The sequence below is a fragment of the Aptenodytes patagonicus genome, chromosome 2 (assembly GCF_965638725.1).
Source record: "Aptenodytes patagonicus chromosome 2, bAptPat1.pri.cur, whole genome shotgun sequence".
NCBI classification, from domain to species: Eukaryota; Metazoa; Chordata; class Aves; order Sphenisciformes; family Spheniscidae; genus Aptenodytes; species Aptenodytes patagonicus.
The window spans coordinates 48,369,680-48,395,885 of NC_134950.1; the positions used below are offsets into that span (position 1 = coordinate 48,369,680).

Consider the following 26,206-nt stretch of genomic DNA (forward strand, 5'->3'; position numbering starts at 1 on the left):
TTATTATTATTATTATTATTATTATTATTATTTCAATTATTAAACTGTTCTTATCTCCACCCACGAGTTTTCTTACTTTTGCTCTTCCGATTCTCTCCCCCATCCCACCGGGTCAGGGAGAGGGTGAGTGAGCAGCTGTGTGGTGCTTGGTTGCCGACTGGGGTTAAACCATGACAGAGTTGTGTTATGATGTTGGGGGGGGATTTATTAAAGTAATACTATATCAACAAGGAACATTATCCCTGTAGGTTTATGAGCATGAATGATTGATGCCTTATAAGGTTTAAGTCTGTAACTTCAATTAATCTGTAATATCTTTCCAAAATGTTCACACAGCTAAATAAAAAAAAAATCTCTGAAAAAAAATCGATATCACTCTATTCCTCTAAATAACACACTACACAACATAAAATACATCAAGCCACACATAAAAAATAACCCCTTTTATAGTACACTTCTTAAAAGACACATAAGCACTGTGCAATAAAAAGAAAATTAGAACACTTGAAATCAAACAAAGAGAGGAAGCTGGTCAGATCTGCACTGAACCAAAGCAGCAAGCAGAAAGCCGTGAAGAACAGCCTATACTTCACACATTTTGGAGACAGAAAATTCCTACTGGTATTGAGCAAGCACAGCCAGACTTGTGGACAGAAAATTCCAAAACATTTCTCAAAAATGCCCCAAAATTCCAAAAATGACCCTCAGTGCACAGTCCTGCCAAGCTAAGTGTCAAACCAGGTGATCCTTATTTAATAGTAACACCACTGAGACAGTAACAAATAGCCCACTAAAAATTAACTGAAAAGACAGCCAACTTCTGCGCTAACAGCATACCAATATACCAACCCAGACTTTGTATTGTTGTGCCCCACAGCCTGATTTGCCTGATGAAGAGCAAAGAGAAGAAATATTCATGCTCTGTGTCATCCTCCCTAGACAAATGAGTAAGAGCCCAAACGATGACCCATTTTCTCCTCCAGCCTGACCTTTCAAGACAATTTCCACCTCTACCAGGGATCATAGCCTTGTTGCCAGCATCCATAAGGAAATACCATTTTAATGATTTATACAGCCGCTGTGACAAAGGTAGATTCTTTGTAAAGCCTCACAGTTGATTTTCAATGCTTTAGACTGAACGCCCACAAATGAGAGAAAATAAGCAGCAGTGTATCCTCCATCGATGACAGGTAGGTAGCATTTGTACACCTTAGCTGACACACGTGCTGCTGGAGCAAGGGCAGAGGTACCCAATCTTTGTCAGGCACACCACTTACCTTCTTTTATGTTACAGGAAGGCCACTTGCGGACCTTAAGCACATATTTATGGAACTGATCTGGCACTTCCAAGAAGCACAGGCCACCCCACGCTCACAGAGCACTAATGCAAGACAGCATGGCTCATCCCAGCACTCCCCGGACACTCAGAGCCACAGGAGAACACAGCTGGGAGCAGGCAAACATTGCTACCAGAACTATTCACTTTGAGGCATAGCCCACTTCTGAGCACAGGCTAAGCACCTCAACATGTGAGGATCAACCACAAACCTTAAAGACACCATTTCCCTTTGACACAAATTTGCTTTTCAGGGTTTCTTTTTCCCTAACATTCATTGTTTCACTGACAGTCCCTCCCCCATCTCCTCCAGTTACAAAACGCAAGGAACCGATCATGATGCAGGGCCCATAGTTAAGTTTGGAAATCAGTCTCTACGGGATGACTCAAGCTGACAGTAAAGCTACACACATGTGGACACCTGAAAGACAGGTTGTGGAATGGAAAAAAAATTAAAACCATGTGGACATCAAAATCTAAGTCAAAGTTTTAACACAAAGTGCCAATGAATTATGCTGTGCCCAGAGAATAGACGAATAATCTTCCCCATGCCTCTCTATCTTTTCATTTGTCAAAGGAAAGATATGAGGCAGGGGAGGAGGGTACAAAAGTATCAAGTAAATAATCTAACATTTGATTTACAGAGTAAAGAGATGGCGGAGATTTTGCTCAGTCATCCTGCTTAGTGGGACATATTATTCCCAGCTAATCACAACAATTTTGTGTTAAATTCTCCTTTGAATTTAAAGCTGCAGGGTCTCAAATTTTGGATAGACAAGTCTTTGCAAGACAACACTAGGAGCAACCCAGCAGAGGGAGAAATTGCTGACTGATGCCTAGTTACTAGTAAAGCCAAACACTAGAAGGAGTTAAGTATAAACCAAGGCCACTCTGTGCAGTCTTCTGCTGAGGACAAATATATAACTTCTCTACACTTACCCTGAGGGATATTAATTTTAGGACACAAGACTACTGTAGGATAAGACAAGAATCTTGTATCCCAAGATTAATTCTACTTAGCTGGGAAGTCAATGGGATTACTCAAAGTGAAACATACACCAAATGCTTTGCTATATTGAGCTTTTAGTGCACCAAGCTAATTTAGTGCTTTCCTAGTGACCACGACCAAATAAATCTCTACTTTTGGCTCTTCTGGTGAAGGGAATAAACACAAAGTAGAGGAGTCAAATTTGTGACTAGGCCTGAGGAAAATGAAGAATTTTATAACTTATTCCAAAGAAAAATGGTTCCAGATCTCACTGTAGATACAGAAACAGTAACTAACACAAACTACATTGGCATCTTTTACTGACACAGCCTTTTGCATCTCATCCATATTTAGAGATATATAATGTCCTAGCTGCACTTCCTATAGAACTGCAAGATCTATCTACCATATCTACCAAATGATAAGGTGTCATTTTTACTATGGAAAGTGAGAGAGAAACACATATAGCACATATGATAGCTTACATAAAGTATATTTTTCTTTAATGAGACTCTATGTTTACATTTCAAATGTATTCAATCACTTTGTGCTAAATGCTTGAGTTAAAAAAGCTGCAAGTTTTAAATTCCTAGAACTGATCACTGTTGAAGTATTCTGTAAAACATTACTACCATTCTATCTGTACAGCACATAAATAAAAAAGGAGAGAAAGACAATGAAAGTTCATGTGGTATACAAGTTAAACATTAAAAGCTCTCTTAAAATCACCACCAAAATATAGTACTTACATCCAGCCTTTCACAAGCAGATTTGCAAAGGACATCTGTGAATCTCTCGCACATAATGAGTATGGAGAATTCCCAATATTCCCATTCATAAAAATGAACCTGTGACCATCTGTTGAATAACACTGCCACGGTCATTATACAGGACTTGGCATAATTAATTTGTTTAATGAAATTACTTTTATTGCCAAAATCTTTAAGTAACCTATCAATCCATTTTCATCCAAAGAACTCAAAATAACATGAGTATTAAGAGAACACAAACTCTGAAGATAGATGACAAAAGAAAAAAACCATGCAATTAACAGTGATCTTCTAATTCCAAGCAGGTTTTATAAAGAGGTGACAAGAGCGAGTCTCCTTCTCTTGTTTGGGGAGTTTATGCCCCTGCTGGAGTATAGCAAGTAGTGTGTTGGAGGTTTCATGAATGCTATTATCTGTTCTTAAGAATAATCATTTAATATTTAGTTGATCTTAACACAGGAAAGACTTCTTCACCCATGTGACAAAATGGTTGACTCTCCTCAGTAAAAACTAATAAAGTCGTCTTTGAAGTAGGAATGAAAGGAAACAATATAAACTAAAAGGGAACTGGAGAGAGGGGAAAAATACATCCCCAAAAAAGCACCAGAAGCAAAATGTCAAGCTCTATGCTCTGATTTTACTGCTGCTTGGGATATTTTTTTATTATTTTTCTTTCCCACATCTTTTCAACTCAGAATGAAAAAATGCAGCATACAGATAAACCATTAATGCAGAAAACCACTTTCATTTGAGCTTAAATGCATGACATGCTGAGAATGTTAAAAATTAAGTTATTAACAACAAAGATATTTAACACTTGGTTGCATTAAGCAACATCATCCCAGATTTCTATTTGTTCCATAAATGTCAAGTCTACATTCTGAAACTCGTATCATGAAACATAACCTTTGAAATTTCACACATTATGGATCAGAAATGTAAAGCTACGGAATTCTTCCGTTCTGCCATGTGAAAAACACGAGCTACGATACACTGAGAAGTCTATCGCACAAAATAAATAACAACTCTACATCATGGTCATGGTTCCCAAATTGGCAAAGATGAAACAGATTTATAGTTTATCACTGATTCACTTAACACCACCATAAAATTCAGTCTTTGTCCTCTCTCTCACCCTCATTTTGTTAGTAAAATTAAGACAGCCTTTAATTCCCATGTCTCTATTAAATTAAAAATTCTCAGTGGCAACCTGTTTCATGGATACACAGAGCAGTTAAAATAAAACAGTAAGCACCACAAATCATGAAGAATAAACACATTATTATTTTCAGGATGCCACTATTTCTTATATTAAACATACATTAAAAGTACTCAGTTATAAGCATGTAAACATAAGATTAAAAGAATAATAAAGATGTCCTACGGAAACAGCTACAAAGTACAAAGTGCCATTTCCAAAGCATAGAGCAAATTAATTTACTTCCAACCAGACTTGTACACCTACCATAACAGTAGTGGTGCCAAGTGTACACAACCGATCATTTGGAGATAAGATATTTTCCATATAGTAGTATTTCCAAGAGTAGTGGCAGAACACCAGGCTGGAAGTTTGGAGACGTAGAGTTTATTTTCAAACTCTGCTAATAACTTCTTGAATAAGCATCTATTCTTGTCCCATGCCATGCTCCTACCCTGTGACACTTGTATCTGTATTTGCAACAAAAATAATTTCTTGCTGCATATTTGTTCTTTAGGTCCCAGTAGTGGTCAGGGTCTTTCTGTACAACTACAGTATACATTAACAACTGAACATTCATCTGTATATTAACCAACATTGAACTAAAGTGCTTGGACATTTGTGGTGCAGAGACAGAGAGATGTGTGTATTTATGTGCGTGTCTGTACACCTGCAAGCCAGCACTATCTTCTATAGGATTACAATAATGCATTCACAGCTACAGTTGCTGCAGATCATGACAGACTGCAAAATAAACATTTTTGTTGCTTTCCCAACCACAGAAACAAGAGAAGGACAAAAATCCATGTGATGTGTTCAACGTCTGTTCTGACTTGCACATGAATGCGAATGATGATGGCATATGCATTGGCTCTGTGGCACTTTTTTCCAAAGAGAAGAGTGTTGGGTTTTTTTAAAATTGTTCATGTAGTATTAAACTAATAATATCTATCAGCTGAAAAGTGCTTTATGGGGAAATCTGTTTCTTGGCACAACAAAGCACATATAGGTAAGGCAACAGTTTGTAGAAAGAAGTTTAAAAACAAACTAAAGATAGCAATGTCAATACAAAATCTTGAAACAGTAATCAACATTTTCCATTAGGTCAAATTTGCAAACATACTCTGCACAGGGTCCAAAGCATACAGTGGGGGCTTCAGGGCTAGACTACCATTCTCCAGATAAAAAATCTTGTCATATTACCTCTCAGAAAACAGGTGCACCAATTTACATTGCACCAGTGTAAGCAGTTACAGCGTAATGCCTTTCTGCTAGACATCCTGTTTCAGTCTGGGTTCTGCCACATGCCCACACACCCTGAGCACACAGCCTTCTGGGGACCTACCCAACAGCTCCTGGAACAGCATTTGTAGATAACTGCTTGTCAGCATTTTGTAGGAGGCTTCCTAGAGCTCTGAAGAGTTGTGAGCTGTTCCAACTCCTGTCTTTCCCTGAAAAGGACAACTATTTCTAGGATGCACTTCAAAATCAAGGCATGATTCATTTTTACCTGGGTATAATTTCATGTTATAAACTATTCAAATCAAAAGCTGTTCTTTTCATATGGCCCAGAAGAAGATATTCACTTAGACACGCACTGCCACTATATGGAAAAATCATCTAAAATCACTGGAAAAGCTTGACTGGGACTCTCATCTCCAGTGATGATATTTGTCATTAATACAGTAGCAATGACCAATTAATCTTAAATAGTTCCCCAGACAAGTGCAAGGCTTAGAACTAGGCCACTATCATCAGATTGACTGTCTGAGACTTGGGACAAGCAACTGCATCTACAGAACAGAACAAAGAGAGCACTTTCGACCTATGTTTGGGAAGGAGATTCTGCTACGTAGCAGTGGTAGATTTAACCAAAGGTAATGCTTATGCCAGGACATACTTTAAATGAGAGACACTGTCCTACAGTGAGGTAGAGGGGCAACTACACTTCAACATGTACTGTTCTAAAGTTGCTTTAAAATTCTTCTTAGTTATTTCTCAGAGTAAGAAATTCTGGAAAACACATTTATTAAAACAGAAAACATGCAGAAGAGCTGCAAAAAGCATGCTATGCAAACAACCCCAGAGGAAAAACAAACAAGCAGAATGCCCCAGCAACTGGGAGCTAGTTACTAGAAAGCGGTACAAAAAGAATTCAGGGATTGTGTGGATTGCTGTCCCTTTCTTTCCATCACAGGTAAGGGCTGAGGACCAGGGGGATGACCCAGAAGAAAGTCTCATAAACATTGTCTTGCCTCTTACCAAAGCACTGTGTTGAGCAGCTGGTACATGCTGCCCATGCATAGGGACCTTTAGAGGGACATACCGTGCAGCCTGCCTTCGGGCAATGCATGTACTCCCTGAAGAGCTCCTGCTGGAACTCTTGCTCTTCCAGCTTCTTTTCCCCATTATGCAGTCTCCCTGCCATAGTTTCTCTGTCCTCTTCCCTAGACTTGTCTTGGCAATCAGAAAATCAGTTTAGTTTATCATCTTCAAACTTCCATTTTCCTGAATGCATTTTGTAAATTCCACTGTCCCTTCCCATGTCTCTCTAGAAGTCAAAAAGCAACATGTTTTCCTTGTTTTCCATTTGTTGACTGGAAAATTTGTCAAGAATCATCACTTATGTTGCCAGACATCTGATCAAATGCTTCAGCTAGGGAGCCAGAATTCTCCAACTGTGCCTTTGGTAAATTTGTAGCATCTGAAATGAAACATAGGAAAATAGTTAACAGAGACACTGACAAACTGCAGCAAACTCTCTATACTGAGGAATTCAGTACAAAAAATACCTCTCAGTTCACAGTGGATTTTCAGAGCCTTTCAGGAAGACACCCTGTGCTCAAACTCTAAGTGATAAGGACATAACGATAATGATCTCCTCTGTCACCTTTGTTTCTTTGGGGGCGAGGAAGGGAAAGGAGGGCAGGCAAATATATCAGGCTTATATCAGAACGTGTGAGTGAGTAGTTGCTCAAATGAGTCAAAGGATAGACACCACAGACAGACTCATACTGGATTACTTTCTACGGACAGCAAAATGCTTCAAGATAACCTGCATCTGGCTGTAGTCAAGGAAGGAAGTCCTAACAGAATGAGTGTGGAGGGTGCAAGACTGGTGAGTTTGCTCTTGTTCTTCTCTCAAAGCAAGATAAGCAGCGTGCCTGAGCTGAAGACAGGAAAGCAAATCCACACCAGCATCAAGGTAGATCAGGATTCTACCGTCAGTGCCAACCTAGGCACTTGGACACCTGTGTCCTTATAAAACAAACAAACAAAGAAATCTTGTTAAACTAGTCCTGTGAATTTGGGTATATCAGGGCTAAATTACACTGTTCACCATTCTGCTCTGAAATTTAGTCTCTTGTTGCTTCAGGGTGTAGGTTGATTTCTAATAATAATTACAGTTGTGCTAGAAAAGTCAGGCTGAAATGTTACTGGGAGCTGTACAGGTCTAACGTCCTATAATTCAGAAGCAACACGAGCCAAACCATAACTTCCCCATAGCTCTCTTAATGCTTGGGGCCTGACAGCATCCACTGGAAAAAAAGGGATGTGGAGTTGCCACTTCTACTATAAGAACAAATCACATGGATGGGTGCCTTCCTTCTCCATAAAAAACCTACATCTACCCACTTTATGAATAAAATAGTGGCACATATATGAACCCAGCCACCAAGCATGCAGACAAAGCCCAAAGTTAAGAAAAACAAAACAAACCATGGCAGTAACATACCTTGTGTAGATTCCCTTATTTCCTGAGCTTCTCTCCTCCCAAACCCACTTGGCTGCTGTCTCTGGAGTTTCTGTCTCTACAAAGAGATCTGGATGCCCAGCACAGTCTCAGACATGTCCTGGTCTGTATTCAGATCCTGAGTCTGAATGGAGTATCCTTCTCTTCTCCCAACAGAAAATTTATGGGTACCCTTCTTGGTGCTGATTCCAAAGTGCCAAAAGTGAGGCAGGATTTTCTTCCATGTCTGGGAGGTCTACTATCATCCCAGACATCGTTATAGTGCATCTTCAAGTTCTTTATCCTCTCTTGGTACTGCCCCAGGAAACAACTGGTACACTGATGGACAAGGTGCTCTTATACTTGGCTATCAGAGTCCAACAGACACTAATACCACCTCAATGTCCTGGATATTCACACATGCTCAGTGTTACCTATGTGAGGCCAGTTTGCAGGTATGATCGTTTCTTCCGAGAAATGTTCCAAGAACATCTTGATAGATACAGACAAATCTGTACATAGCGAAGACTTCCAAAAAAAGTATCACCTCAAGTCAATGGAACAGAAACTGGACCAGAGAGGAGCATGGTAGATACTGTGCCATGACTTGATGTCCGTACTTGAGTTAGCCTTGTCCAGAGCAAGAATAATTCACACAGTAGTGTGACCATGTACCATTGCTAGCAGATGCAGATGTAGTTCAGTACTTTCCCAGGAAGAGGTCCTTACATGGGTCTGCATGCCAAAACTCTCGAGTGTGAAAATGAGGTAAATCAGTATGGAACTGATCAGTACTGATAGGAAATCAGCATGTGACAGCATGCAATAAACCTTCTTTTCAAAGGTACTAGATCAGCAACAGCTGGGCACACATACCCAAGCACTTCCAACAGCAAAAGGGAAACAGAAATCTGTAAAATCTGGCATCAGAAAGCCAAGCATAAAAGGCAGCTCTACACGACAGACTCATTTGTCTAAACCCTCAGGAATGGGAACTATTTTGTTGGACGTTACACTCAGATACTATACAAGGGCAAAACTGAAACTCCCTCAAAAACGAAAAAGCAGCATGAAACACACTCAGTGGTAAAACACTCAAAACCTTTCTCCCAACAAGGACACTACAGAAGGTGGTGAAGCTTTCCAGACGAAAATGGCAGCCCGGCCTTTGAAAGGTGAGAAGATAAGGTCTGAACTGTGACACAGACCTTGTGAAAGTCCACTGCAACTGCAAACCTCCTTAGCCCATGCAAAGTACCCCAGATCCACTGCTACCTGAGAGAAATCAAGACCAAGAGCCAGGGCTCAGAAAATGCCCTTTCCTCCAAGTTCCTAGCATAGCTCAAGAAATGCAGTGTTGTGACTAATTTTATTCATGAGACCATCCTAAAAAACAGGCTGTTACAAGGAAATGTGAGATTGCTCTTTGCAAACTAAACCCAGGAATATATCTCTAAAATTCATTAAAAATCAAATCATATGTAAATCCAGCATACAACACTTTAAAGAGAATTACATGTGACTAGAGTGGTTAATAAGTAGATAAACAGTGGAGAAAATATTCTAATTCTAGCTCAGATCTTCAAGCAGTACTGCACATTATCAACTTGCCTCTCACTTTAATGGATTACAAAACAAATACACGCGAGATCAAGTTAATGTGAAGAACCCACTGTTTTTAAATAAATCGAGTAGGAAACTGTTTGAAAGACTATCTTGTAGGTTTTCATTCTGTGAAGACTGTTTAGAAATAGAAAAAAAGCAATAGCTAGGGAAGACCCCATTACGACATATATACAGTGTATGTATGTTTATATAGTATAAGCACTTGCTGAGAGCATGATGATGGCTCATCTTCTGTTACGTTAGCATGGAACCAGTAAGTTAGTATCAGTTGGAAGAGCATTGCATACAACTGTCTAAAGTTTCTTGTGTATTCAAAGGTACTATAGGTTCTTCTTTGTACAAATTTTAAGTATTATGTATCCATAAAAGCAATAGAAAGATTGGAAAGTGAAAGAATAAATTTCCAACAGAAACTTTATAAATAAAATCACTGTTAAAGTTTATTCATCTCTACTACAATATCAAATTGAATCGAATCTGCAGCGTGTACATGGCAGTAGCCAACACCTGAAACTTTAGAGAAAAGAAAGCAAAAATCCTCTACTATTCCACAATACAAACGTCCATTTGTCTAATACTGTACATAGAGAAAACATTTTACTGATAGCTGTAATAATACTCTCATACTCTGAAGTACAGGATCTAATTACCATCAACTTAATTAAAACTAATTTCTTTTTATCGATTACTTAACTTTCTGATGTTGCTCTAACCCTACTGCCTTAGGGAATGTTTTCAAAGATTTCCATCAATGTTATGACTTTTTATATTAATTAAGCTATTCTGATTAATTTGCCTTTTTAAAAATTATTCTCAATGCTATACATCTGCTAAGTGACAAATGGTAGAGTTTAAAGTTACACAAGTTCAAACATATGTGGCTTTGCTCTTTTTTTCCTCTCCTTTCCCTTTACCCGCTCCCTCCACCCCTAAGAAAGTTCACCTATTGCAAAAGATCTATATAGAAGAGTTTCCAAAAAGTGTGTCTTTTTCACAACTATCCACACAGTTAGTGAGCTGCTTTGTGCCCACTGCTCAATCTTCCTGACCAAACAGATCTGAGACCCCAATCTAACAATCCTTTCCAGTCCTCAAAGCCTCTAAGTACAAGATAACCTTATGTCAATGATAAAGGTCTATTAATTTTAGTGGATTTAAACTCAAACCACTGAAAAACTAAGCACAAATACTTAAGTGTTTCTAGGACATGTGGACAGGCTTTGCTTAACTTAAGCCTAAATCAACAACTCGGCAATAAACTACCCCATGAAATACTAGACCTCTGTTAACCATAACTAAGAGAACAGCTATGAGAAAAATTTAAAAAACCATCATCTCATTATGCTAACACTTTAGAAAAGTTTTATTTCATTTTTTATAGTCTTTACAAGACTAAAACAATTCCTACATACTCAAAATTGAGAGGAGATAATGATAATTTTCTTGGAATTATAATTTTTTAGTTTTTCATTTGCCCGGCTGTAAGCTGAACTAATTTGGCACTATTGGAAAATAATTTTCACATTGTTATGCTTTCAGTTAATATCTGACTTTCAACAATCAGCTACTTTTGCCAAGCTTTACTACTTATCGTGCAACCTAAATAATTCAAATTGTAAAGTATTCAAAAAACAAAAATTACCCCACTTTTATACACTAGTGTCAAATACAGTATGAATGAAAAATTACTTAACAGATCATAAGGAAACACTGAACAGCAAGTATACCTAGATTCTCACCTATCTGCAGAACTTCTTTCAAAATCTTTTTGTTTTATTTTAAGCCTCACATAAAATTTCCGACACAAATGCTTACATAGGAAAAGCAGGGATGTGATAATATAAACAATTCTGCTTACTTGAAAAGCACTTAAAAACCCATCAAACTCACAATAAATAGCAGGACTGCACCATCGGTAAAAAAAAAGAAAAAAAAACCAGAAATACACCACTAAACAAAGCACTAAAAATCCTCAGAAACGCCTTGAAATTCTGCTGACATCTTATTCGTATAAGACTGACACACATGCTAAAGGGAAGCCAATTGATTATCAGTCAATACAAGCTTACCTGCTTAAGTGCTTTCTTTGTGTGCTGCTGGAAGGAAGATACTAGCTTGCTTTGCACCGGTGCATTAGTAAGGCTCGAATCACGATTGGAAGACATTTCTTCAGATGTCTGCTTTGGGCAAACTATATAAAAAGAAAAAAAAAAATCAGAATACTGTTATGGGGGTTATCTTCCCTGTATCTTGGAAAGTCCTGAGGACAGAAAAAAAAAAAGGCAAGTGCCTGGAAAACAAAAAGCTCACTCTAAGAAATTCAACTAGTCTTGAGGTCCAGATGAGCTGAAAATCCGGCCATATTCTAAATAAATGCATTGCTTTACAAATATTTGTACCTCATCGTACTCTTTCTATGCAGTTCTGGAGGCCTTGCATATTTTGCCTTTCAGGTCCTGAACGGTAACTGAAATAGTTTAACTGTGGTTTTCACACAGAAGCTAGACAAAAATTATCTTCCTCACCAAGACATTTTTAATGGATTATTATGTGTCTAAACGTGTATTTACACAAAAGACACTGATGACCCTGTATTCTAGAAGTACTTATAAATATGTAACTTCATGCCAGATTGTAATGGCTTCTTAGGAGCCAGACTCATCTATTTTATAAGTACTTCTTGGTAAAGCTAAGAACACACACTTTCCTGTTTAACGGGTAGACTGGAATATCCTGCAAAGAGAAATTCTGGCCTCTCAGGTAATACACACTGCTACTTGTCAGCCTTCTAAATAATACACGTTTTAATGAACAAATACTACAGTACTTGCATTAAACAGCCTCTTGAATACATGTTGTGTGAGACATAGAAAAAATCTCCTGGTCAAAAATAAAAGGAAATATGATTAATTGTTTTAAAAAAACAGCTTTATTAAACAGATATGAAAGCTGTGAAAATAGCTGGAGGATCCTATTAGTCTTGGTAGTCAGCAAGCTTGACGAAAAGGGCTGTAAAAACCTTTCCACTCCTAATGCCTTGCATTACTATTACTCTCACTAGTGTCCTATGACAGCCCAGCTAAAACAGCATGAGCATGGATCCAGAAATTAAGCAGCTTTTTTTCCATTCTCCTCTGCTGACTCAATTCAAGTCTGTCTTCCAGCGCTGCTCAAAGCTGGTTTGCATGTTGACATACCTTCTTTGTAATGCCCTGCAGCTGTATATGGTTTTCCAAGGTTTGCCATACTTCACACACCTACCAGAATAGTTTGAAGACGCTCAAAGCAGCTGCACAGACACGTGCCAGAAATAATTTTAGCCCAATGTTTCTGTTTGGCTGTGGTTTTCTCATCCTTCAGTGGGATGAGCAGACACCTGAAGTAGCATTCTAATTCCCTTGCCTTTAGCAATGTTTCACAGAAGAAATATTGTAATGATTTTTTTGCATGTTTGTAAGAAAAAAAAGTAGAATAGAGACAATTTAGTTATCAATAATTAATGGCCACTGTAAGATCCATGTGATATTAAACATTTGTTTTCACAATGAAAGAAAAAATAATACTTACCTCACAAACAGAGACTACACTATGTTTTATGGCATTGGCATTACGTCAAGATAATTTTCATATTAAGTTAAAAATTTTCATTAGCAGATAAGACAAATCCTATTTTGTCACAAGATTTATGACTGATATTTGTCACTTTTTTCCCTTATACTTGAAGGATTTGTCAAAGTATACAAAGAAGCTGCAACACAAAACAGGTTCTGAGTTTACAGCATCACCTGGTTTGGATCAATCTTTTCCACATGATGAGCAAAGCTTACAATCAAAAAAGACAACTTAAAGGAGCCACAAAGTGTCAGCAGAAAACAAACAATAGGTGGTTTATATAATCTAAATCACTGCAAGAGCTAAGCTCCTGAGACAAAGAACACCTACACCAAAATAAAAACCTGACATTTCAAATTACCCAGCTTTTGTCTTTTCTTTCAAAGAGAATTTTTCTACTGTTTTCTGGCAAAGTCTGAGAGTCAAAGAACTGAAGAAAAAAACAGAAATAGCATGAGCACACAAAGCCTAGAGTTAAGGAGAACAGAACAAATTTAAAAATGCCTAAAGAGTGGAAACTCTTATATGGTTAACTGTCCCTCCTAAGAGAGGATACAACATGACCTGTCATGAAAAATCTATTCCTGTTGTCTGGGATGACTGCAACTCCTATTACCTTCTTGTTCAAATGGGAAATTCTGATTTTCATTACTCTGATCTAGGACATTATCCAAGAGTCTCCCCTATTTATTTTGGTGATAAAGTTCATCCTGGAGAGGTTTGGCAATACTAACTGATATGCTCAACACTACAACCGTTAATGTCAAAGTCACAATATAGCACAGGAATAAAAATAAACATAGCTCTATATTAATTTTGTGCTTTCATTCATTTTTCTTTTAACAACAAACCCTGAAATTGTGACAGGGTCTATTAGAGGCCATACTTCTTATTTCTAGCACTACTTCAATTTTACATAAAAATCTTATCAGTGTATTGGTTTCTCTTGCTTCTGTTTCTTTAAAGCTTTGGCAACAAAGTTAAACCAAAGGAACAGGGATTGTTCTAATGGGTGAAGCAACTGGAACTGAAACCCACTGAAACGATAAATAGCTTTCCATTGCTGTAATCTCTTCTGCAGGTACAGAAGGAATACCTCACTCTAGGCTGGTTTGGTTTAGTGCAACCCAAACCTAGTTCCTTCAGAGTTTTGAAAAACAAACTTTTTCCTGTAGTCTATGATTAAAGAAATAGATATGTGAGGCTGAAATCCACTGCTTAAAAATTTTAAAATGGCATGGTGATTAGAGAAAGTCAACCTCGTTTATTAACAACAAATGATACTTCCTTTCTAAAATATAGTTTGTACATTATAAATATTTTCCTTCATATGTCTAGTAGCTTAAAATAGTAAGAAGCTATTTTAAATATTGTTTTCCATGTTTTAATTAGATTTCTATTTCCATTTAAAACCAGATTGATAAAAATCATGGCTATAAACCTAACCATCCAGTAAATAAGAGATGTCATTGTCTATTTTCCAAAAGCAGAAGATATAAACATTAAAAATCTAAATACATTATGTTAATTTATATAATTGTTTAATAACTTATACAGTCTATTCACTTTTTAGCAAAAAATAATACTAAAATTGATATACAGGCTTTATTTAGAGGATAATCAAGATATTAAGCGTTTATAAAACAATATTAATTGACTTTTCTGTAGGAAATGAAATACAAATATGAGACAATGAATAAATTGATTCTTTAAAACATGTTCTGCTACTTTGTGATTTAAATCAATCTGTGCCAAAATCTCACTATATTACAATGCCTGTGACCACAGAAAATTGTATTCATTTATTTGTTCATTTATACCGATAAAGTCCAACTGCTTTTCTCTGAATGGGTCAGAAGTAAAAAAAGGGGAAAATATGACAGAAAAATATGTAAGTGTTTGAAATGAACATTGATGATCCTAGTGAAAAAAACAATGTCTTAAGAACAGAGCAGGCATTTCTGCTATGGAAACCAAAGAACACAGTAAAAGAAAAACAAATTCAAGAAGAGCGAGTGGTCTTTGTACATACATACAATGTTGGAAAGCTGCAACTACTTTGTCCATAAGCACTGAAGATGCATGAATATTATTAGATCCATGTTCGCTTGAAAAGCTTTATCAGAAAAGAATGCTAAAAATAAACTGGATGCTGGGGAGGAAAAAAAGAACCCTGAAAGAATGCGACAGATGAAGGAAAAATATTTGGGTAGCAAATAAAGAAGATTCACCATTATTGCTACAGTCGAAAAAGAGAACAAGAGCAGTTTTAAGCCTACAGGAGGCATTTCCATTTAGTGGAGAATAATTAGGCTCCGTTCTTTAAATCGGCTTCTTCAAGGGCCAGGACTGAGTGAAGGAATAAAGCAAAAAGCAACTATTAAGGCATAAACTGTTAGGTTATGAGCTGGAAGAGCAGCTGGGTTTCTGAAGATAAGACCTCCTTAGTGAGTGTTCAGAGAGTGTTAACATGAATGATAGAATTAGAATTACTTAGCAAAAAGAGTGTGTTAAAAATGTTTTTGACAACCTCCATTTAAAAAAACTTCCTCTCTTCCATTTTTCCAAGACCAGTTTTGGTAATTATTATGAAAGGCTATCATTTATAAAAATCTGCAATGCTATCTTTTAATTTCAAATTTTATAGGCTATCTCTGTAATTTTTTATTACCTTTTACCTTCCCCACCCAAGAAATATGACACCTACATAAATTATAAATAAAACATATTAGAAGATGTGATTCTTCACAGAAACAATTTTTATAGGAATACAACTTAGAATTATTCTGTCTCACTGCCACTGAAAGTTATTAGGAATAATTATAAACAGATTTATGTAACTAGATGGACAGAAAAATTCCTGGAGCGCTTTAAGGGGCTTATTTTCCCAAAATAAATAGCACAATGAATTCCGATTTCAGACAGACCATACTGATTTAAAATCAAACCAGTAAAATCAACAGCAGTTCACTTCCTTCTTTGTTATAGAAACCACAGTAGATGAGAAGGATTGTTTACTAATGGCCACATTACAAAACACAAATTAATATTGCTACCATATGCTAAAGACTAGAGTCTACCTCAAGCATAAAATATATGCACACACTCTGGAGATACGAAACTTCACAGAGAACTCCCTTAGGAAAACATACACACAAAATCTCTCTCTAAAATATCCATAAGATTCAATATTTTCTTTGGGTGACACAGATCTATACTTGTATTGACATAAATGGTCACGCTTTGCCAACACAGATGTATCAAGTAATTCACCTCCATCACTCTTTGATCTCTAGAGCCCAACTTGCAAAATCTGAACAATTCAGAACTCGACTGTTGCCATCAGCTCTTGAAAATTAAAACCAGTTTGGGAGTTAGTTAATTGTTCAAGTTCGCCAAAGCAAGCAAAAACAGATGCATATATCAAGGGCAGTACTGTGACTGTAATATTCTTTTTGAAAAGCAATACTAGCACTGTGAAATGAAAAATAATATTGAGTAGTATTTTTTGGAAAAAGACATCAAATACCACATCAGCTTCAGCTTGCACTGAATCACATTATATTCTCGGCATGCTTTTGAGCCCAAACATTTCACAAAGCTTTGAAAACTGTGAATCCTTATTCCAAAGGAAGTCAACATTTTCCACTAAAAATATACAGCCTGTCATCACTAAGCCACCGATTTCTTAGGCCTCATTAACTCTACTGTACAGCAAAAAAAGCAGATGAGAAAGATCTCTCCCTCAAGCTCCACAGTATCTTCTCTCATTCTTATGACTCCCCTCCAGTGGCAATGAAACAAATAGAAGTTAAACTCGATCCTGGGTACAGTACTTTTATTTTATAGCTACTTGCGGGGAGATGAAAAAAAACCCCACCAAAGCAAAAAAAAAGTGAAAAACTGTCTCTTTCAGATGTGTCATTCAAAACTCTGTATGTGCGAGCTGCTATTCCGTTACCATCCTTCTGCTTTTAGAAGAGCCTATCCCACATCCAGATGTTGCCATGTGCAACAGACATATTCAGCAGAATCATCCAGTATTATTCCCAAGAGACAAGATGCTAAGGATAACAGGTTTCCCTGAATTGCCAGAAATTCCATTCCTGGAAAGGAACTGAACATCTAAATGTGGACTCAGGTTTCAAACAATGGTGAATATTCATTCCTCACTACAGGAGTTATCCTAGTGGCTTCCTAGTCCAAAAAGCACAAGGTCGTCAAGAGCACAGTAGCTATAAAGACAAAATTTCAGGATTCAGCATGAATCTGACCTTCTATTTTCCACCATTTCATCTACTATCTCTAAGAAAACTGCCTAAGAAATTAATGCTGCCATTTCATGTTTGCAATTGAAGAACTTACAGTTTTAGGAAGTGCTGAAAACCAAAGTGTCTCAAGGGGGGACATATGTTGCTCATATTTGGGCAAACATCAGAACCTATGTTTGGGTTGGGTTGGGGAGGGAAGTCATGCTACCGTAGGAATTGCTACCTCCTCCACAGTTACATCATTGTGCATTCCATTGGCTTGCGTGAAGACAATTTTTAATCCAACTGTGCTCCGTGGCTGATGGATTAGCCCTGGCTTCAGAAACCCTAGGGACAAATGCTTTTTGAGAACAGAACATCCTATTGATGGGCAAAAGGATATTATAGTCATCATTTACCTAGGCAACACTAACTGGGATTCTAATTCTTTTACCAACCGCATCTTTACACGATGCCCCTGTATTTGAGGGAAATGGAATTTATAAAAAGATATGAGACTGCTAGAGAGCTTCTATAGAAATCCCATTCCAAACAAAATCAACTGTAGCGTAAAGAGTTTCTTTAACATATGCCTTTGGAGAAGGTGGAGAAAGACAGACTTCTCCACAGCATCTGAAAAATCCTGAGGTGTGACCATTCCAGTTGTCAGTTTAGCAATACTGATGTGGAGTAACAGCTTTTGCGAAGTCGTGTGTTTATAACTGTGAGGAATTTTTATATTATTATGCTAATAAAATTGTTCAGTAGCCTGCATTTATACTGGGAAAAGTGCCTTCTGGGGAATAATGTGATTCTTCTCTGTTTGAGTGTCAGCTGGTACTCTTTACTCCGAAAGCTGAAGACTGTCGTCTAAAAGCTCACAAACGGACTGAGGCTGTTGCTTAGAGTTTCATCCTCTGCTTCCAGCTAACTTTAAAGCGGCACTTTTTAAACTCTTGCTAAAAAATTTCTGATCACTCTGTCAGAACTGGGGCTTCTGGACTCTACCACAGTGGAAACGAGCAAATAAAAATGCAATCAAGTGGGCAATTAAGAATACAATGTGCAAACAATGTCCATCCTCATATGTATCACACATACTAAGGCTGAAAGGAGACATTATATCTATTGACCATTTCTAAACCGCAAGTCAGAGAATTTCATAAAGCATTTTTTGTACTGAATCAAATGTTATTTTTATGCCACAGAATAGTTTCCTGGAAAGAAAAAAAAAATCCCAGCTTTAGTGTGAAAAGTTTAATTGGTAGACATCTTGTTAGATTTGGTCTGCTAGACCAAATATTTTCTACAAAAATACCTTTTCTCAAATATTTACAAACTGATCAAGTCACCACCTCATCTTTGATAAACTAACTAGACTGTCCCTATTAAATTTCCCAGAGCAAATGAGGTATTTGTTCACTCAGGAGTTCTTATACGTCTTTTCTAAATCCTTTCCTATTTTTCTTAATTCTTTCTTACAGCTATAATAATGCAATACACTAGTAATCATTTAACTAGTGCTATATCCAAAGGAAACACTGTGCCTATATTCTTTAATCAGTACTACCAGGATTATAGTCCAAGAACTGCATTGGACTAATTAGCAAAAGCATCTCATTCATGTTCAGTTCATTTTCTATTGTGATCCTTAAATGCTTTTCAGATTTACTGATTTATTGAATACGTTTCCACTGCGCAAATGTGACCTTTTTTTCTTCACTTTAAAGTCTAAAAAAATTCATGCTGTTCAACTGTAATCATTTACAAGGCAATCAAGAGGGGTCTCAACATTATTATTTATTATCAATAAATTTAATCAAGAAGGATTTTATACTTTTCAAGAAGTATTGACAAAGATATTGCATGAAAAGTGGTCAAATCACATCCTCAGGAGAACAGCAAAAATACCTACTGTGGATGGTGATTCCTACACCTTTGCAGATCTAATAATTTGTAATTTTCAATCCACTTAAAACTGGCTGCATTTCTCAGGCATGGTCCTGTTTTTAAGCCAAGCATTCTATACTGTAAATAAAATCACTTATAGAATTCTATATATATCAACAGATACCTTTAACAACAAAACTTTCAGTCTCAAGAAAAGCTATTATCAAACATGTTTGACAAAACTATGTTCTGTATTAGCTGACCGATACAAGATATGCTGTCTTCAATTCCTTATTGATCACATCCAACACTGGCCTTTCTGCATGCAATATAGACTCACTGTTGCCATCCCATTTACTCTTTTTAAATATATCCACTGCTTGACATAAAAAAAAATTAAAATGCCTTGTCCTCAAAAAGTTAAATATATTCCAGTTTTCCAAGATTTGTTAAAGATGAAACATGAGGGTAAGTTCTCAGCTTTAAAAATAATCTAGGTGTAATTTACGGCTTTACCCCAAATATTTTAAAATGTTTAATTTTAGCAGCTGCTCTTTTATGTCACCACAAGTGCTAGAATTATTTTTATTACTGTAAACGGTGAAAATAGTATGCAGCCTCCTCCCAGTCAAAACCCAGCAATTTTCTACTACTGGCATTCTGGCATCCTTTTTTACATCCTACCACACATAAATAATTGCCAGGTTTTTGCCCTGATTTTTATTTGTTTATAACAAGTAACATCAACTTTTGCTTTCCTATCTGTAACTGTATTTGCACTGCTTTTCACACCTGTATTCTTCCTGTGACTTAGGGAAGTGGACATCAACAAACTGTCGGAGTATCAGACAAGAGTTGTTGAAGAACTACAAATATGTATGTTCACTTATACATGCAGTATATACTACATAAGCATAAAACCACTGCACACACAGAGTCTGTTAACTTATACACATAATATTTCAAAGAAAATGAAGAAGCAGAGCCATTTAATAATTCTTGACTTTTGTTTTTCCACTGAGCTTCAAAACTTCACCACTAGATCCACAACAACAGGAAGTTCTGTTACTCTTGTCACTCAGCATTTTGTGATTTTTCAGTGCTGCTAGCGAGCAATACTGAAATAGCCGTATTGGTCCTGTATGGGTGCAGCATGGAAGCTAAGTAAGTTGCTCAAGATCAAAAAGGGAGTCTGTAGCAGAACAACAACATGAGCTGAGCCTTTTCATGTCCCAGTTGTAAACAGGACACCCTCTCACCATCTACAAAGTGAGCCAAAACAGTAGGCTGCAGTCCAGCAGTGGGACAGGTTGTGAGGGGGCAGCAGAAGAGAAGACCTGATCAAGGAAAGGTTTTTTCAGAGGTCCTAGGAAGCTAGACGTTTATGTAAAGCATTCACTTTATAAGCATTACATGAGTGTAGTTTTAATAAGAATAATATTAATTTCCTTTACTTGCAAGTAATTTTAGGTGACTGAAGAACTGTGTTTTCTTTATGAGCAATTATTACCTCTCAAAAAGAAAAAATATTCCTAAGGTTGCCATTTTCAAGTTCTTGCAATGTTTCAGTTTGTCATTATCTCAGAGAAAAAAAATGCACAGGATTTGATACTTCAACGTGTCTTTATGTCAACATGGCACCCAGAAGAATCTCTGCCTGAAACAAAAAAAATACAAACCTTTGTCCTGTGCCCAGAACTCTACTGAGGGACCAACCCCACATGCCCACACTGAAATCAGCGAGGTGTCTATCCGACAACTGCAAGTCTGAAGCCCGATAAGGCAAATTACTCTTTAGCTGTGGGGCCTAGAACAAAAAAATTGTAAGCCAAGAAATTACCTACTCAAAACACACCCAACAGCACTACTCATTGTCTTTTACAAATCTAAGTCAAATAAAGGCACTTGGTGTTCCTGATTTCTTTATAAGACCAAAAAAAAGAGGGAGTCACTCAAAAATAGTTCCACTGAGTACAAAACATTACTTAAACTGTTTAGAAATCACACCATGAAAATCTTAATTAAACAATACTTTTTCTTTTCCCAAAGTATGCCCTCTAATATTGAAATTAAAACACCTACCACCATTTTCTTCTCCATTATTATTGTTTGTCTCAGCCATTTCAGTGCCATCTAACTCAGATTCACATCCTAAATCCAATGTTCCATCAGTAGGGCATGTTGATTCTTCTTTCTACAGTTAAAAAAGAAAAAGAAAACTAAAATTAACAAGAAAAAAATCAATCATGATCCTGCTGCATCTCCGAAAATAGATTACTGCAGTGTACTCTCATGCTTACATTTCAAAAAACAGAATAAAATAAAACATGCTTGTGAGTTACTTCAGAGAAAGACATAAAAACAGACCTTCATGAAACAACTTGCAAAGCAAAAGCAAAAAAACTATTTTGTGAAGTCATAACATACTTTTTTAAAAAATGTCAAATAAAATGCAAGATCTTCCACTTCTTTTTTTTTTAACAGAAACAGACTTGTTTGGCTGTTAAAAATCCTAGTTTTCCAGTTGAGTGTCCACAACGCTGCAGAAAAACACAAATCCTTTAATGTTTCTTTTCTGCCTTTGCCTGTTTCCTGAATTCAAATAGCTGAAGCAACCTGGGGCTCACAAGCATGGGAGTGATTGTGAATACCTGGATTTGTGCCAAGAATATCTCAAGATTTAAAGAAAAACAACAGCATTTGTTTCAGTAAATTAGGAAATAGAGCTTCTGAAAATTATTAATTCAATCTCAGATACAGAATTTTTAGTTATCAGGAGCAGGCAAATCTATACAGTTTCATATTTTTTAAACCCTTACATCAAATAAGTCTATCATAAATTACAAAAGATCCTTCCCACCAGCCCAAAATTTTAATTGACTACATTTAGACTGCCAAACATATAATCTCACTTTCTTGTTTCTCACCTCTGCCTCACATTCCTCCACTTCTGTTGTGAAGCCCCTCTAAGTTTGATCATGTACAGCAAGAAAAAATTTCCACCCACAGAAACCATCATATACATACCAAAAAAGAAAAATAAAGAGGAAAAGGAATAGAAATAGCATAAAGGCAAAATTCTATCACTATAATTACATGCCTTCTCAAAAGCAATGATGCAACCTGTAAATTGAAAGCTGATTTACATTAGACTTGCAAATAATTTTGCACTATTCAAAAATCAAACATTAATACAATTACCTAATGAGAAAGTCAGTGATCCTCTTGAGCTCACTGCTCATATAACAAAGGCCTTTCTGTGAACATTCTGAAAAAGCAGCATTTTAGCTAAGCTACATGTTTTTTATACCATATGTCAAATTCAAGAACATGTATATGCTTTCTAGGATAAAACATTCAATGTTTACTTTCATTATAAATCCTTTAAAAAGACATCTGAAAGCAGTTAGCAGGACTATCAGGTCATTTCCTCTCCAAAGAATCTAATCTGTTTACCTTTATATCTATTGAGACATTCATAAAATGGATTAATAGCGCTACGTACTTTCCATATAAAAAATTTAAACTTACTTTGAGAGCGTAGAGTCCTGACTTCCCAGGGATTTTGAAGAATGTTCCATCACCTACACGAGTGTTAGTATGAAGCATTGCATTCAGGCAAGCTAATGGAGAGGTTCCACTGAAAAATAAAATTGTGCAGTCCAAGATTGAGTGCCTCTTGTAAAACTATTCCTCGGTCTATTTTTTTTAAACTCATGCTTGCCTGGCTTTTTTTTTGCCCTTTTTTTTTTTTTTTAATTCTGTCAACCCTGAAAACATCTACATCACAATAACAGGCCAGTTTCAAACTTAATCATATGCATCTGTCCCCTAGGCTCGAGGCAAAAAGTCTGTGAATTATAATTATGCTTTTCTTCATATAGCAACCAGCTCCACATTCTAAGAGAACCAAAGTCCAAATATTTATGTGAAATTACTTCATAAATAACACCATGAAGCCTCATTTTTAAAATGTTACAGACAATGTGGCTGCTGCACATGAATGATCAAAACAGTACGAAGTTCAAGGGCAGCTGCATCCCATAGGATGAAAGGCAACAAAAGAATAATAAAGAGCCCAGGAAGAACACATTTAAAATTAAAAGTGATATATAGTTAAGCCTTCTTCTGGCTTAACGCGGTCAGCATGCATCACTATACATAAATACAAGCACATTTGTACCTTCTATGAAGCGCTATCTTTTCTAATTAGAGTTGTTTTAGAGATTAAGAGATTGACCTACTCAAGGTAGTAATTGTAATACCACTGTGGAATGCATATTAAGGGACTATTTTAAAAAAACCACAACACATTAAGAAAAAAAGAGTACTTGTACAGAGATGTCTTTGTAATATATGCACATTTATAGCAGAAAAAGAAAGCAAGTGTTTCTACCCTAGCTACACTGACACTATTCTGAAAAGTTGATCTAAGAAATGGTGGGGAAGAAGGTAGTCATAAATTGTTTTATTTCATTTTAATTTAAAAATTAAAGTACAAGATTTATAGATGTACTATCACATCTCTGTCCCCATTTACTGACTAATGTACACGGTGTACTCAGGGACTGAATCTGAAACTGTGCTTCTTCCCTCGGGTCCCTAGCCTGCACGCACGCTTATCTTTAGCCACGTAAATATATTCCACTTGGTTAAGTGGAACAACGCCTGTGCATTAAATTAAGTGTGTTGCTAAGTATTTCAGGATTAATTATATACTCAACTATACCAGGAACAGGACATCAAAAGTCCATCAGAAACTACTGTTCTTTATTACGCAATATTATAACACAACATCCAATCGTTGTGGAAAATTGCATGACTGATCTTTTTTTATAAATAAAACTGGACTGAAATTGTCATCTTTCATATGATGATGCTTTCTGTTGATTTCCATGGCTCTGTAACAGCAAAATTCATCCTTACTGTACATGTATTAATTTAATGGCAAGATGGATAGTGTGGTAATTGCTCTTCCGGTAAAGATTAAACTATAAAGTGTCCTCAGGACAGTAAGTCCTGTCCAATGTAATTTATTTACTATTGGTCACCTAATGTATCACATTACTACATCTAAAATCAAAAAGTACAGGTAAAAATGCTGCTTGTTGATAAACATATCAGATACTTAACAGTTATCTGAGTATTCTAAATATAATCATGCAGTATGAAAATTCTCACAAGTTTTTGTTGTTTCTTTTTTTCCCCTGCAAATAAAACTAATTCCACATCTGGTTTTGATATAATACTATAACAGAATACAAAACTAAATATGGTAGAAATATAACGATACTGCTAGCAGTAGCACAGAAAACATTAAGAGATTTCATTGAGTTTAACGATTACTTAAAACAGTTTTTGCATAAGTAGGATACTTCTCTTTACACATTTTCCTTATTGTATTAATGTTTGACAAGCAAAGACATAAAGCGTTTAATAGAGCAGTTCTAGTTGCGTAATTTCTTCCATATGTTAACATACATAACGTGAAGCAATTTCGACTCTCACAGTCTTGGATCTTTTTAGTGAAACATTATCACAGATTAAGACTTTCTCTGCAAGATAGAAAGAACTTGCTGACTCTGCAGTGGAAGACAAACTCAATATATCAACAAGAAACAAAACTCTGTGCATGTATGCACGTTTTGTATCCTCCTATTCCGATTTAGATATTCTGGATTCCACACTTATTTTTAGATATCATTAACCAATTAAAATGTTACAAGATGAATTAACCCAAAATAGAAGATTTGGCAATATCTCATGACCATTACTGTGCTCACAGCAGATATCTTAATCTTCAAAGTCTAGCCAACTGGCAAGTGGACAATAGAAACTACTCTCTGACTTACAAAGAAATCCGTATCAGCTACTGAGCCAAGAAGTACTTTAACTACTGTTATGCTTGTTTCATACAGATATCTGCAATTCCTAAATAATTTGGCATGCAACCAAAGGGCCATATCCACCCTTCTTGAAAATTGGACTTGGGTATGTCTATAATGAGCACAAAACAAACCACGCATACTTAACTTAAGTTGTAAATGAAATAATAATCTGGACACTGTGGGGTGGGATTTATTTTGAGCTAGCAGCTCAAACTGAAATTCCATGGTGTCCTTTATCACTGCTATTTTGACCCATGTTAACCAATGACTTGCCTATTCTTCTGTCAGCACAGGCATCCTTAAAACACTATATTAAAATTCCCAAACGTTACCCATAAGGGATGCTGGAAACTCTTGCACTACATGCTATCACAACAGATAGGACTGCGGTTAGAAAAGCCAGCAATCAAAGATCCCATGATGCAGACTGATGTCTGAATCATATAGCAGTTTCTGCTTAACGCATGCTTTCTAAATTCTCCTACAGCCTGAGGACATATTCGTTCTGCTCAGAGCTGCTGGCATGTATTCATACAGCAGCCAAGGACTGCCAAATATAAGGCTCAGTATCTTTGAATGTCAAAAATGGCACAGTTTGACCTAACTTCCTGAAACACTCCAAATCAGTTCAACTTTGATTCAGTTAAATCAAACTGGATACAATAATACTCTACTTTGTAACTTGATATCTGTGAATTTTTAGAGCCGTAACATATTTTAAACCAATATGCTGAAAGTTTTGTTGCCATAGTCTACACGTGAGGAATATGTTTACCATTTACAGCCTTCAGATGCAGAACTTTCATACTATTTATTATCTTTTAGGTGAGATTGCTTTAAACCATTGTGGTATTCTAAAAGTCATTCATACACAGGAGTCACCCTCTGTAGCAGTATGTCTTTAAGATTGATCAT

At 36.5% G+C, this 26,206-nt stretch overlaps 1 protein-coding gene across 3 annotated transcripts in view; it reads right to left on the reverse strand.

The window, feature by feature from the left end:
• ASXL3 (ASXL transcriptional regulator 3) overlaps nt 1-26,206 on the reverse strand; it is a 136,031-nt gene that overhangs the window by 48,021 nt on the left and 61,804 nt on the right. The window contains exons 4-6 of one of the 3 annotated variants that reach the window (XM_076329772.1): nt 22,935-23,043; nt 21,486-21,597; nt 11,721-11,842 (exon numbers count right to left, since the gene is read on the reverse strand). In XM_076329772.1, the coding sequence (XP_076185887.1) occupies nt 11,721-11,842; nt 21,486-21,597; nt 22,935-23,043 (343 nt within the window). Of the gene's footprint in view, nt 1-6,618; nt 6,947-11,720; nt 11,843-21,485; nt 21,598-22,934; nt 23,044-26,206 lie in introns of those variants that run through there. The other 2 variants (XM_076329770.1, XM_076329771.1) reach the window with 2 other exon arrangements.